The sequence below is a fragment of the Colius striatus genome, chromosome 4 (assembly GCF_028858725.1).
Source record: "Colius striatus isolate bColStr4 chromosome 4, bColStr4.1.hap1, whole genome shotgun sequence".
In the NCBI taxonomy this organism is placed as follows: domain Eukaryota; kingdom Metazoa; phylum Chordata; class Aves; order Coliiformes; family Coliidae; genus Colius; species Colius striatus.
Window position 1 is genome coordinate 93111598 of NC_084762.1, and position 12255 is coordinate 93123852.

The 12255-nt window shown below is 38.8% G+C and overlaps 1 protein-coding gene across 3 annotated transcripts in view; it reads right to left on the reverse strand.

Moving 5' to 3' along the window:
• Window positions 1–12255, reverse strand: part of TRAPPC9 (trafficking protein particle complex subunit 9) — a 528840-nt gene that overhangs the window by 406219 nt on the left and 110366 nt on the right. For all 3 annotated transcript variants that reach the window (XM_061995017.1, XM_061995018.1, XM_061995016.1), the window contains one exon: window positions 11809–11933. In XM_061995017.1, the coding sequence (XP_061851001.1) occupies window positions 11809–11933 (125 nt within the window). The remainder of the gene's footprint in view (window positions 1–11808; window positions 11934–12255) is intronic.

Below are 12255 nucleotides of genomic sequence, written 5' to 3' on the forward strand. Positions count from 1 at the left end.
TGTCCTGGTGAGGCCTCATCTGGAGTCCTGTGTCCAGTTCTGGGCTCCTCAGCTCAAGAGGGACAGGGAACTGCTGGAGAGAGTCCATTGCAGGGCCACCAAGATGATCAGGGGATTGGAGCATCTTTCATAGGAGGAAAGGCTGAAGGAACTGGGGCTGTTTAGTCTGGAGAAGAGGAGACTGAGGGGGGATCTTATTATCTAAAGGGTGGGTCTCAGGAGGATGGGACATCCCTTTTTTTCTATAGTAGCTAGCAACATGACAAAGGGTGATGGGATGAAGTTGGAACACAAAAAGTTCCACTTAAACATAAGAAAAAACTCTTTCACTGTTGAGGTGAGGGAGCCCTGGCACAGGCTGCCCAGAGGGGTTGTGGAGGCTCCTTCCTTGGAGGTCTTCAAGACCCGCCTGGACATGTTCCTATGTGACCTGATCTAGGTGACCCTGCTTCTGCAGGGAGTTGGACTACATGATCTCTAAAGGTCCCTTCCAACCCCTACCATTCTATGATTCTATGATATAAACCTGCATTAAATCTTGGTATTTTGACTGTTTTCATTAGTAGCATAGAAAACCTTAAACAAATAAATAAATACAATTGGGATTCTCTTAAGCAATCCCTCAAAATTAGTGTGAATCATCTTGCTAAAGAATCTCAAACTCTGACATTTAAAACTCACTTTACCCTACAAGCAGTAAATGTAGAGCTTGCTGTGATGATTATCCAGTCGCTTCCCCAGGTGAAATGAAGTTGGTAGATTCTGATGTGCCCTTTCAAAAATGGCTTGGCTTCAATTACAGCTATCACATTCTGTGTTTCAAATTTCTACCACACTTGACATACTCTTTTGAAGTCCCTACAGTGATAAATTACTGAACTTCATTTTCTTTCTCATACTACCGGGTAAGGCAGCTATTAAGAATGCCACTTTCAGCTAAATAGAGGATCTGCAGCCTAAAGATTCTCCTTTTTTATCAAGATGCTCTTTAACTCCTTTAGCTAGTCACCCAAAAAACAGAAGAAACCTCCAAGTACAACTATGACCTGTGCCTGTTGTGGAGACATCAAAAACATGCCAAGAAGAAAGTTATTTGCAACATTAAGAAACTGAATTTGCTTGCAGACTGATTTATTCTCAACTTGAGAGAAAAAGAACTGATCTATATATTTGCTAAACAATGGAATAAAACCAGGCAACATTATTAATCAAGGATATGCTGCTAAGAAAGTTCTGCATACAGCTGCCTTCAGAAATGTTATTCTTCATTATTTATCAATGCACTAGGTCTCTGTGGTTAAAAGACCACAGAAAAATATTGAAGTGAAAAAAATTATGGACTTTCAAAATATTTCCATCAAACATTTGTCAAGTAGAGATCAGCACATGCAGGATATTTAAGCAAAATCTTAGTAAGAGGTTGAAATCAAACTCAGCATCAAATTTTTAGTCATTCCATTTTGAATTGATCATTTCACAATGTAAGAATTACATTTTAGGGATCAGAAGAAGATGCTCCAAAGAGAAGAAAGAGCCTGAATTATATTTCTTGTCCACATCTTTCATACCTTTAAAGAGATTATTGGTATTTGGCTCTAGACAAGGTATCACAGAATCACCGAATGGTAGGGTTGGAAGGGATCGTTAGAGATCATCTTGTCCAACTCTCTTGCTAAAGCGGGTCCACCTAGATCAGGTCACACGGGAACGTGTCCAGGTGGCTCTTGAAAATCTCCAGAGAAGGAGGCTCCACACCCTCCCTGGGCAGCCTGTGCCAGGGCTCCCTCACCTCAACACTGAAACACTTTTTCCTTATAAACTTTCTGTGTTCCAGGTTTTTTTCCATTACTCCTTGTCCTATCACTGGACACAACAGAAAGAAGTGCTGCTCCAATCTCCTGACAACCACCACTTAGATATTGGTCAATATTAATGAGATCCCCCCTCAGTCTCCTCTTCTCCAGACTAAACAGCCCCAGTTCCCGCAGCCTTTCCTCATATGAAAGATGCTCCAGTCCCCTGATCATCTTGGTGGCCCTGTGCTGGACTCTCTCCAGCACTTCCCTGTCCCTCTTGAGCTGAGGAGCCCAGAACTGGACACAGGACTCCAGATGAGGCCTCACCAAGGCAGGGTAGAGAGGGAGCAGAACTTCCCTCAACCTGCTGCCCACACTCTTCTTGATGCATCCCACATTGCCATTGGCCTTCTTGGCCACGAGGGCACATTGTTGGCTCCTGAAGAGGAAATCTACACATGACAAAAGATGACCAGATATAACTCCTTTAAGGCATCAAAAGCACCATTAACATTCTGGGGTACCTGTTCCAGTCACCACGATATGGAGAGCCTGCCTCCTCTCTCACAAACTACTCTTCTGAAGAAGACATTGTTTTTACCCTCAGTGACTGTTTACAAGCTCATTTGGTTGGGACTATGACATGAGAATGATATTTTGAGGTTGGCCATTTGTTATTGTTTGAGAGGAAGATTTATAACAGCAATACAACATCATTATTAGGATCTGCATTCAAAGGAAACATAACATATGTTCACGATGCTGCACCTAAATTTGGGTTTCTAACTAAATCACTCAGAAGTTTGAAAAATTATTTCCTCCAGGTAGCAGTTTTCAAGAGTTATACCAAAGTAGCCTTCCTTTAGTTTTGGGGACAAAACAAGAAGCAAAGAGCTATAAAATAAAGTAAATAAGACCTGAGTAGCATTTGCTTGGGATGTCATTTACCTACGAGTTATCTCCTAGTCTCCAAAGTTATAAACTAACAGCTATGAGGATAAGGTTGAACTGATCTTAGTATGGCATTATAAATGAAAACCTACCAGGTGAAAAGAGAGGAAATGGGGGAAGAAAAGGGTGAATTAAGCAGTAGATGAAAGGCAAGCTGGAGAATTAAGATACAAGTGCTTTAGCATTGCATTTCTGGAGCTGCAGAAGTTCATTTACAGTAAAATAAAAACTGCTCAAGCAAATTCTTAGAATATTGATTGAATTACAGCACATTTAAAGGGATTAAGCTTTTAATATTTCACTAAAAATGAAAATGCAGCCACAAATTTTACCAACAGCTCACAAATGGGAAACTACTGAACAGACTACACAGATGCTCAACTGAGGACAACTTTGTGTCTTACTAAGCAGCAGATGGATCTTGAAAACAAAAAGTCCTGTATCATGTAACATTTTCTTCTATGCATAGATGTGAATATTTGGATAAAGCTCTCTCTGATAGTGTTCAATAAACAGCATTACTTTGATGTGTCAGGAACAATAACAGCCTTAAGGTAGGCTACAGTTAACTGTAGTAAAACAGCCTCTGTATTTAATTTCACACTCTCATAGCTTGAATGAAAAACTTGCTTATGCTTTTAAAAGAATATGAAGAACTTCACTGGACCAATTTACGTAGGCACTGGAGAACCTTCCAGCTGATCAGAGCTGCCTTATCACTTGGTGTCTCCAGTCCAATCTTCTGGTGCCTTTCAGCTTCTGCCACCATGTTTTCCCAGAGCAGCTTCCTTACTTCCAGACATTTCCACACTTCTGGCTAAATGAAAATGCTAGGGATTATCATCATGAGTCTAGTAAAAATGTGCCCAGTAAAATCCTGTGTTTATCAATCCACATAAACAGGTGAAAATGCTGCACAAATCTTTGTAATGACAAATTGTGGAAACACATTTGGCCATAAAGTTAATATATTTTCCAGCATTTCTATTATAATTGAAAGCTAAATTTCAAACATTTGAAAGAGTCTCTACTTACAGCAGCATGTAACTCACTCCCACATTTTCAGGTAAGTCGCCCTGGAGAAATTCTTGTGTTGCAGCATCAGATTTTCTGCACTAGGAGTAAAACAGATCTTCCAAATCTTACCTACAGCTTTTTTCATAAACATACTTGAGCTCACTTTGTCCAGAACCTGGTATGACTCAACATGAGTCAGTTGGATGACATGTAGTCAAAGAAGTATAGCAGTATGAACAAAATAAGCACTGGTGAAAGAGGATTTATTCTTAGCGTGATACTCCATGTGCTACATGTTTTCTGAATCAGACCTGGACAATATACTCTCATTGTAGGAGCATGTACAATGAACTAAAATCCACCTGCAGAGGAAATGAAAAAACACTTTAAATTGGACATTCAGGTGAAATCCATAGTGCAAGCAGAGAGGCTGAATACTTACAAAGGCAGTTAATTGCTGTGAACTAAGCCTAACTGGTAGAGCGAGTCTTCAGAGAGCTGACTAACCACACTCCTAACTCTTGGTGCTGAAATATTATCCATTTGGCAGAAGCAATCATGAGGACTACTGCAGCAACTCTTGATTGCCAGAGGATCAACAACAAGAGTAGTAAAATTGTACAAAGACTGAGAAACAAATAAATGAAGCACCCGAAATAGTGATTTTTGGTCTAAACCACATGACTGACCTATCTCAACTCTCCTCGTTAAGAGAGGGAAGCTAAACACACACGAATTTGCAAAAGGAAAACGGAAGTATATATTTCCTGAGGCATTCTGAATTTATGACACTGGATGATGTGGCATATAGCAGTTTACATTCTGAGAGATCCAGGCTACATGTGATCTCTGTCCTCTGGAAGACCTGTTTTAAGGAAATACATCACCCCATGCAAGCAGAGCATTCAGACAAATATCTCAATTTCAAACTAGTCTTAAAACTTCTTACAGTGATGACTGGAATTTCACTGCCCTATTCTAAATTCTAATTCTAAATCCAGTCCTCTCTCCCCTTCAAGTTTCCACCTCAGCAAGTCTCCACATAAGCCCATCTATTTTTTTCCATTCTTGTAACCAAGTCACCTTTGTCTAATTTTTTTCCTTCACCTTCTGCACAGCCCATGCCATCCTACATAAACCCACTTTGTTGTGGAGTCTCCTTCTCTGGAGACATTCAAAACACACTTGGACGAGTTCCTGTGTGACCTTTTCTAGGTGGTCCTCCTCTGGCAGAGGGATTGGACTGGATGATCTTTTGAGGTCCCTTCCAACCCTTCTAACCCATTCTGTGACTCTGTGATTAAAATTTTCTGCTTTCTTATCATAATGCTTGTATGGAACTAACCTATTAGAGTTCTATTTTTAGAGTTCACTTCTTAGACATTACCACAGTAAACAATCCAAAGTGATTTTCAGACTTTACGGTGATCTCAGGGTATCTCGAAGTTCAAGCCCTAACACAGGCTGTCTGGGAAAGTGGTGGAGTTCCCATGCCTGGAGGTATTTAAAAGCCATGCAGCTTTGGCACTGAAAGACATGGTTTAGTGGTGGCTGCAGCAGTGCTGGGTTAGCAGTTGGACTCAATGACCTTAAAGTTCTTTTCCTACCTGAAAGATTCCATGATTTGGTAACCCTATCCCAAAAGGGATTATCTTTACCTTCTGAGTTACAACACTAGCTCAGCAAGAACTTGTTTAGCCTGAAAAATTTCCAATGTGCCAGCACTTGGAACACTCTGTACACAGGTAACATACATATGGATGAGGTACCAGAAACTGATCATTTCAAGAGATGGTGACACGTTCTAACTATAGCAACAGGATTTTACCATACTTCAGTAACAAGGCCAAAGATGGTCATGGATCACTCCTTGAAACAAAGCTCTTGTGACTGCAGAGTAGATTACTGTTCACATAAGCTCTGTTTATTCTGTTGAGATCAACTTTAATTTTTCTTTGCTCATCTTTAGATGAGAGGGAAAGATAGATGAAGTGTGGTTAATATAGTAAATTGTACCTGCTGCTAACAAAACTTGAGAAGACATAAGAGTTTCCAAAGAAACACAAGGAAGAACTTCTTCCCTGTGAAGATGAGAGAGCACTGGAAGGGGCTGCCCAGATGGGTTGTGGAGTCTCTTTCTCTGCAGACATTCAAAACACACCTGGACAAGTTCCTGTGTGACCTACTCCAGCTGGTCCTGCTCTGGCAGGGGGATTGGACTAGAAGATATTTCGAGGTCCCTTCCAACCCTTAAGACTCTGTGATTCTCTGACATTTCTTTGGATATAAGCAGATTATCATCTCTTGTCCACTGAGTGACAATGAAAAGGTCTACAGAAAATGGTGCTTTAACAGGCAGATAGTGAATCTACCCACAATTTTTAAATCAATACTATATAAAAATTTTAATGCTTCTTTCATGTCAGATAAAATGGCAAAATTAGGAAGTTGTAAAATGTATTAAGCTGAAATTGCAGGTATTACAGTGATAATACTGAATGTAAAACACCAGATGAGATGAATGAATTGGATTTATTAAAATCCAGAGGGGGGTGGCAAATTTATTCTTCCCATGGCTCTAGCGAACAGCTTTAGTAAAATATTTTCTTTGTGTGCTGAAGTAGAGTCCTCTCTAAGGTATAACAGAGTTTTCATTTATAATTCACAGAAGAGAAGGTTGGTGAGCAGAAATAGTGCTGAATACTCAACTATCTACAGACCCAAAAGAACTTAAAGGAATATCAGTAAAGGCAAATTGGACATGGAAGGCAAATTAAGAGTGTTTAGACCCAGATTACTCAAAATCTGCAGTCTTTTCTCCAAATTCAGATCATAATCAAATTTTGCCAGGCAGGTACCAACTACCAAGACTCCAGCCCTCTCTTTTTTGCAGAACAACTCTATTTTTATTATCCACTGTATCTCAAAGGAAACCCAAATTCTTGGTCAGGAAGACAACAAAAAACCCCTCTTGAAGAAGAGGAGACTGAGGGGTGACCTCAGCAACGTTTACAAATACACAAAGGGTGGGTGTCAGGAGGATGGAACCAGGCTGTTCTTGATGATGGCCAATGATGAGACAAGGGCAATGGGTACAAACTGGAACATAAGAGGTTCCAAAGAAACAAAAGGAAGAATTCTTCACTGTTCAGGAGGGAGCATCGGAATGGGCTGCCTAGATGGGTTGTGGAGTCTCCTTCTCTGGAGACATTCCAAACTCACCTGGATGAGTTCCTGTGTGACCTACTCTAGGGGGTCCTGCTCTGGCAGAAGGGTTGGACTGGATGAGCTTTCGAGGTCCCTTCCAGCCCCTGAGATTCTGCGATTCTGTGTTTTAAAAAGACATCATCATGAGAGAAAGCAACTTGGGAGTGAAAGACCTTAGTTTATGACTTTCTGTCTTCTCTTTTATAGCCTTGAAAGTTCCTATGAAAACAGAGACAGAAACTCATGTCTTGCCTTTTTTTGTGTGTCTTCACAAGATTTGACATGTTCAATACTGAAGGAGAATTCAGGGCCACAGAATTTTCAGGCATAGTGTTGAATTCCAAAATAAGACAGTGTGGAAGTAGAATATCTGCCTTGGGTTATTTATTTGTGCCTAAGATCTCATTCCTAAATTCACTTTCAGCCTAACAAAAAAAAGGGAATCCAAATTTTACTTGTGCTCCATTGGTTCAACATTCCCAGTAGGTTGAACCCAGGATTACTTAAAGGTTGTTTTGTAAAAAAAATAAATCTAACCTGTTCTGTTCAAAGGCTTAAACTTAGAAGAGATTTAAGGCTTATGAGTAAAAGGAGTTTGAGTTTAAAGCATCAACAATATAAAGGTTAACTCAATTAACAACATACTTTCATACTAGAAGAGCCTGAGAACTGCATGGAAAAAAATCCAATTAAGGCTTGTATCTCATTTTAATACACTGCTGAGTAAAACAGAAAAGATACTCTAAAGATGGTGTATAAAACTAGATTAGCTCTACATAGCATATTGTAACACTTGCTACCATTTACTGATAGTGCAGGAACAAAGCAGTTCCATGAGTTTACTTAAACCCCTCCAGTTTCTGTAGTGGAATCTCTACAATTACAGCTAATGCTTGGTTTGCAAGGGCAAATTCTCCTGAATATAGAATCACAGAATGGTAGGGTTGGAAGGGACCTTTAGAGATCATCTAACCCAACCTCCCTGCTAAAGCAGGTCCACCTAGATCAGGTCTCACAGGAACACATCCAGGTTGGTTTTGAAAATCTCAGAAGAGACTCCACACCCTCCCTGAGCAGCCTGTGCCAGGGCTCCCTCATCTCAACAGTAAAAAAGGGGTTTTATTTATTGACTGATTATATTTGTTTCAATTCCTCTCTGCAGCTTTTGCATTGAGACATAAAATAGCTGAACGGCTAAACACTGCACTCAAAAAGTAACAGATTCAGCCTTAAAATACAGTTTCACATAGGAGTGTAACCTCTGCAATGTAGAGCTAAGCAGGGGCTAACGCACTCTGCCATACAGATGCACCTTTTAAGGGCCAAGGGTTTTAGATAATGCTTACCACAACTACTCAGAAGTGAGGAGGATAAGAGAGTACCTCTGAATGTAATCTTACACGATGATAATCTAGCCAGCTTGATGGTCTAAGTAAGCTTTATGATGAGGTCATAAAGCAATTTTTATGCCGAATTTATGAGACAATTACAACAGTAATTTCCAGAAGCCAATGACTGCTTTATTAGAAGACAGCCTGGAGCAAAATTGAAAATGCAGATTGCAGAGAAGTTTAACTGCAACACTGGCGACAACCCAGACTGAAGCACTGTAAGGCAAACAAGTGGGGAGGGAAGGTTTAAGCATTAAGATTTATAAACATCCAAATAAGGACATTTCAGAATCAGCAGCGAGAGAAGTATTGATTTAAATTCACCTTTATCCTGCTAATGCACAGCATGCAGTATTGAAAAATAACTACTGCTCCTGAATATTCACAACAGACACCTATTGCAAAACATGAATAAATGACAGCAGAGCATTTTCACCACACATTGTTTAAGATCAATCTTGTTTCTTAACTTAAAAACTCCCACTTGCTTCTCACATTAGTCCCTGTCAAATCACTTTAACTGGCTTGACTATTACAAGATAAACCTTAAAAGGTAATCAAGCCATCATCCCAAACAGCATTGTGTAGGATGTGGGCAATGGTCCACAGAGTACATTCAAAAAGATGCATTATTATCAAATATTTTGAGACTGGAGTTTAAAGAGAACTTTGGATCACCTCTCTTGTACATATTCCAGCTTGCTACATTTTAGACAACAATGTTCTTATTGAGCAAAAGCATCAGCAGTTGAAAACGAACATAAATTCATGTACTCTGAAAGACATCCAGTCTAAAACCAAGCAAGTCAAACCAAAAATACAGCAAATTCCTCTGAAGCCAGCCAAGAAAACTGGACCAGAACACATTCTAATTATATCTTTAAATGCTTAATTGACTCAATTCTATGCAATAGCTGCCTGATAGTTTATTTGGAATTTATCTAGCTTTTATTTAAAGCTACTTGTGCTCCTTAACATTTCTTCCTACTAAAGAGCACTGTCAATGTAGAGAGAAGTCACAAACAGAAGTGACAATATTAAACAGAAGTAGACAGCAGGAGAAAAAGCTGGATAGAACACCTTCTCACAGAATGACTAGCAGTCAGATGTAATGTGGTCATCTAAACAGACAAATGCAATCACTTCTGGTATGACAAGTAATTTGTAGTCGTTTGCCCAATATCAACTGTGGGTGTCCATATACACAGAGACTATCATATGATAGTCTAGTGAATCAAAAAATACTTCTAAATTATTCTAACTAGTTCTGAACTTTATAAGCATTTTTAATCCGGGTGGAACAAATTATTGGGCCCAATTGGGATATTACTATTGATGAGTATTAAGGGTTTAGGAGTACATTTAACAGCTGGATTCAATGATCTTAAAAGTCTCAATGTGGTAAATAGAAAAGGAAGTTGTTAAAATGGGAAAACTCATGACAGTAAATCACTCTACAGATGGTGATACCTTACTGTGGTTTACTCCCCTTACCTACAATAGACTGATCTTATAAACACTGGAAAAATACAAGCAATATTTTTTCTGCCATGGATGTTGTCTGCAAACATGTTATCAGAATGGTAATAACTTCAGTAACTACAAATATAATTGTTAGATTTCCTCCAGAGTTTTATCCTGTTGGCTGTTTTAACACTCTGATTTTTATTTTTCCCCCTCTATAAATCAGCTCTTCTGAACATTACAAAAAGTGCAAGGTTTGTGATGAAACCTCTTTGAAAGTAGATGTAAACTGGTCAACTTGGGGCATGCTATGGGAGCTGTACAGCAGTCACACAAATCAGGCTCAATACACAAATTTAACGAGCAAAGAAGCCCATGATCCTATTGGAGTGTGTATTCCCTGATGAACATAGTTTTGCTCAGCTACAAAGTCCTTTCATCACAAAACACCACTAATTAAATCAAATTTCACTCCAGAAACCTAACAATAGAATCAAGCATGTGCATTCCTACCTGCCTGTTTCACTATGTACAACATGTTAAAACCCAAGTGCTTGCTTTATAGCATTCCAGAACCCTTATAATACCATCACACAAATAATTGTGAACCTGCAACTTCTTCGTTGTCAGGACAACTGGCTGACAAATGAAAAGTGCACCAAAAGGCTTTTTCATGTAGTTGGTGCAAAGAAATTCTGCATCTCTCAACTTTCAGTCCAATTTTGAAATAACATTCCCTTTGCTTCCATAATTTATAAGTGCTTACAGGTCAGATATTCTACACAAAGTTCTAAAAGTAAAAATCAATGCTGGACATTACTCATTTAATTATCAAATGGTTTCCTCATTCACGTAGATTTGTATTTATGAGCAAGTGGGAAGTATCTTGCTATGTCATACAATGCAAACAAAGGCTTTGCTAATTTTTATCATCTATCAGATGCTGCCATCGCTCATTTTTTACTGCACAATCAAATGATGATGAATTAGCAGTACTAATGGTCCAAAAGAAACATACTTAAAAAATAATGCCTTCACTCGTTTCTTGATCAAAAAGAATTGGAAATAAGCTCACTGGGAAGCAAGTAAAGTCACACACAAAACGGGTTACTGAGAAAAGCAAAGCCTATGTTTGCTTCTCAGACAAAAACAAGCTGAGCCAAATATTGCAGAGCACAACACCCATCTAAATTCTGACTGAATCAACACAGAACACAGATCAAAGGGATCAAATAACAAAAGGCATTCAAAACATTTACCAAGGCTACAGAACAGACCAATGAAGTGCTATAGCACATTTCTTACAATCTTTGTTACTTTCACCTTAAATGGTATCTTTGGCAAACCTGGCCAGTATGAATCTGTCTTATTTCACTGCTCAAAATGAAACGTTTACATCTTCAACAGGTAAGATCTTCAAACAGGAAAGCAGACAGTAGCTCACCGGAGGGAAGACTCTCTCAGTAAGCACAGTGCAGCTTCTACTACACAATTCATCTATCATCCTGCTACTTCTGTTTTCTTTTCACTCCCTTAACTAGTCTGTTTTAGTACTTATATGAACACCTCTAAAAGGCTTGCTACTAGAAGTGTGAAGATAACACTTTGATCCCAAACTGTTTAGAAGGTAGAGAGCCTTCCATACATTTTGATATAAGAAAACCAAGAATTCATACAGGAGCACCTTCCCACAGAGTATATGGCATAAGAAAGCAACGTGAGGTGAAGAACTGACAGCTCCTGGAGTGTACTGTGCTGATAACCAGCTCTTCAAAATTTCTACTCTTAGCCTGATCTTGTTTCACCTTTCTGGTTGTTTGTTCCAATATAACAATCCAAACACAGAACATCAAGCTGCTCTAAAAAAAAAATCCAAAGGGAAATATTTATGAGGCAAAGAAACCTTTACTTTTTAATGACACAACAAATCAGAACACAGAACAATGAAAAGCACATCTTTTACTTAGATCCTTGTCACTCACCTTCACGTGACTGAAGTCACCAACTTTGCTGCTTTCTTGTGGATTAATGGGTTTGGTCTCTACTCTTGGTTTGACAACCTGTCGAAAGGGACTGGAGAGTGGAAGTCCAGTAACACTGATTCCATCTAGAAACAGAATACATGAAATTACTTTTGCTTGCTTACTTTTAAGTTTTATTCCAACAACTCTATATCTGTATTATCAGAGGGAGAGAAAATACATAAAAAGAAATATAAACAGTTTATACAAAAAGGCAAAACAAAATGTAAAGATTATTTTCCCATATTTTTCTTTAGAAGCCAAAATACCTCAGAGAGGAATATACCTAAAACTCAGTGAAGGTTACAGGAAAGGAAGGTAACAGCATTTGAAATATCACACCACCTATGTCAGTTTTGATAACATAAAATTAACTTTAATATTAACAACTTACAAAAGAACAAAGAT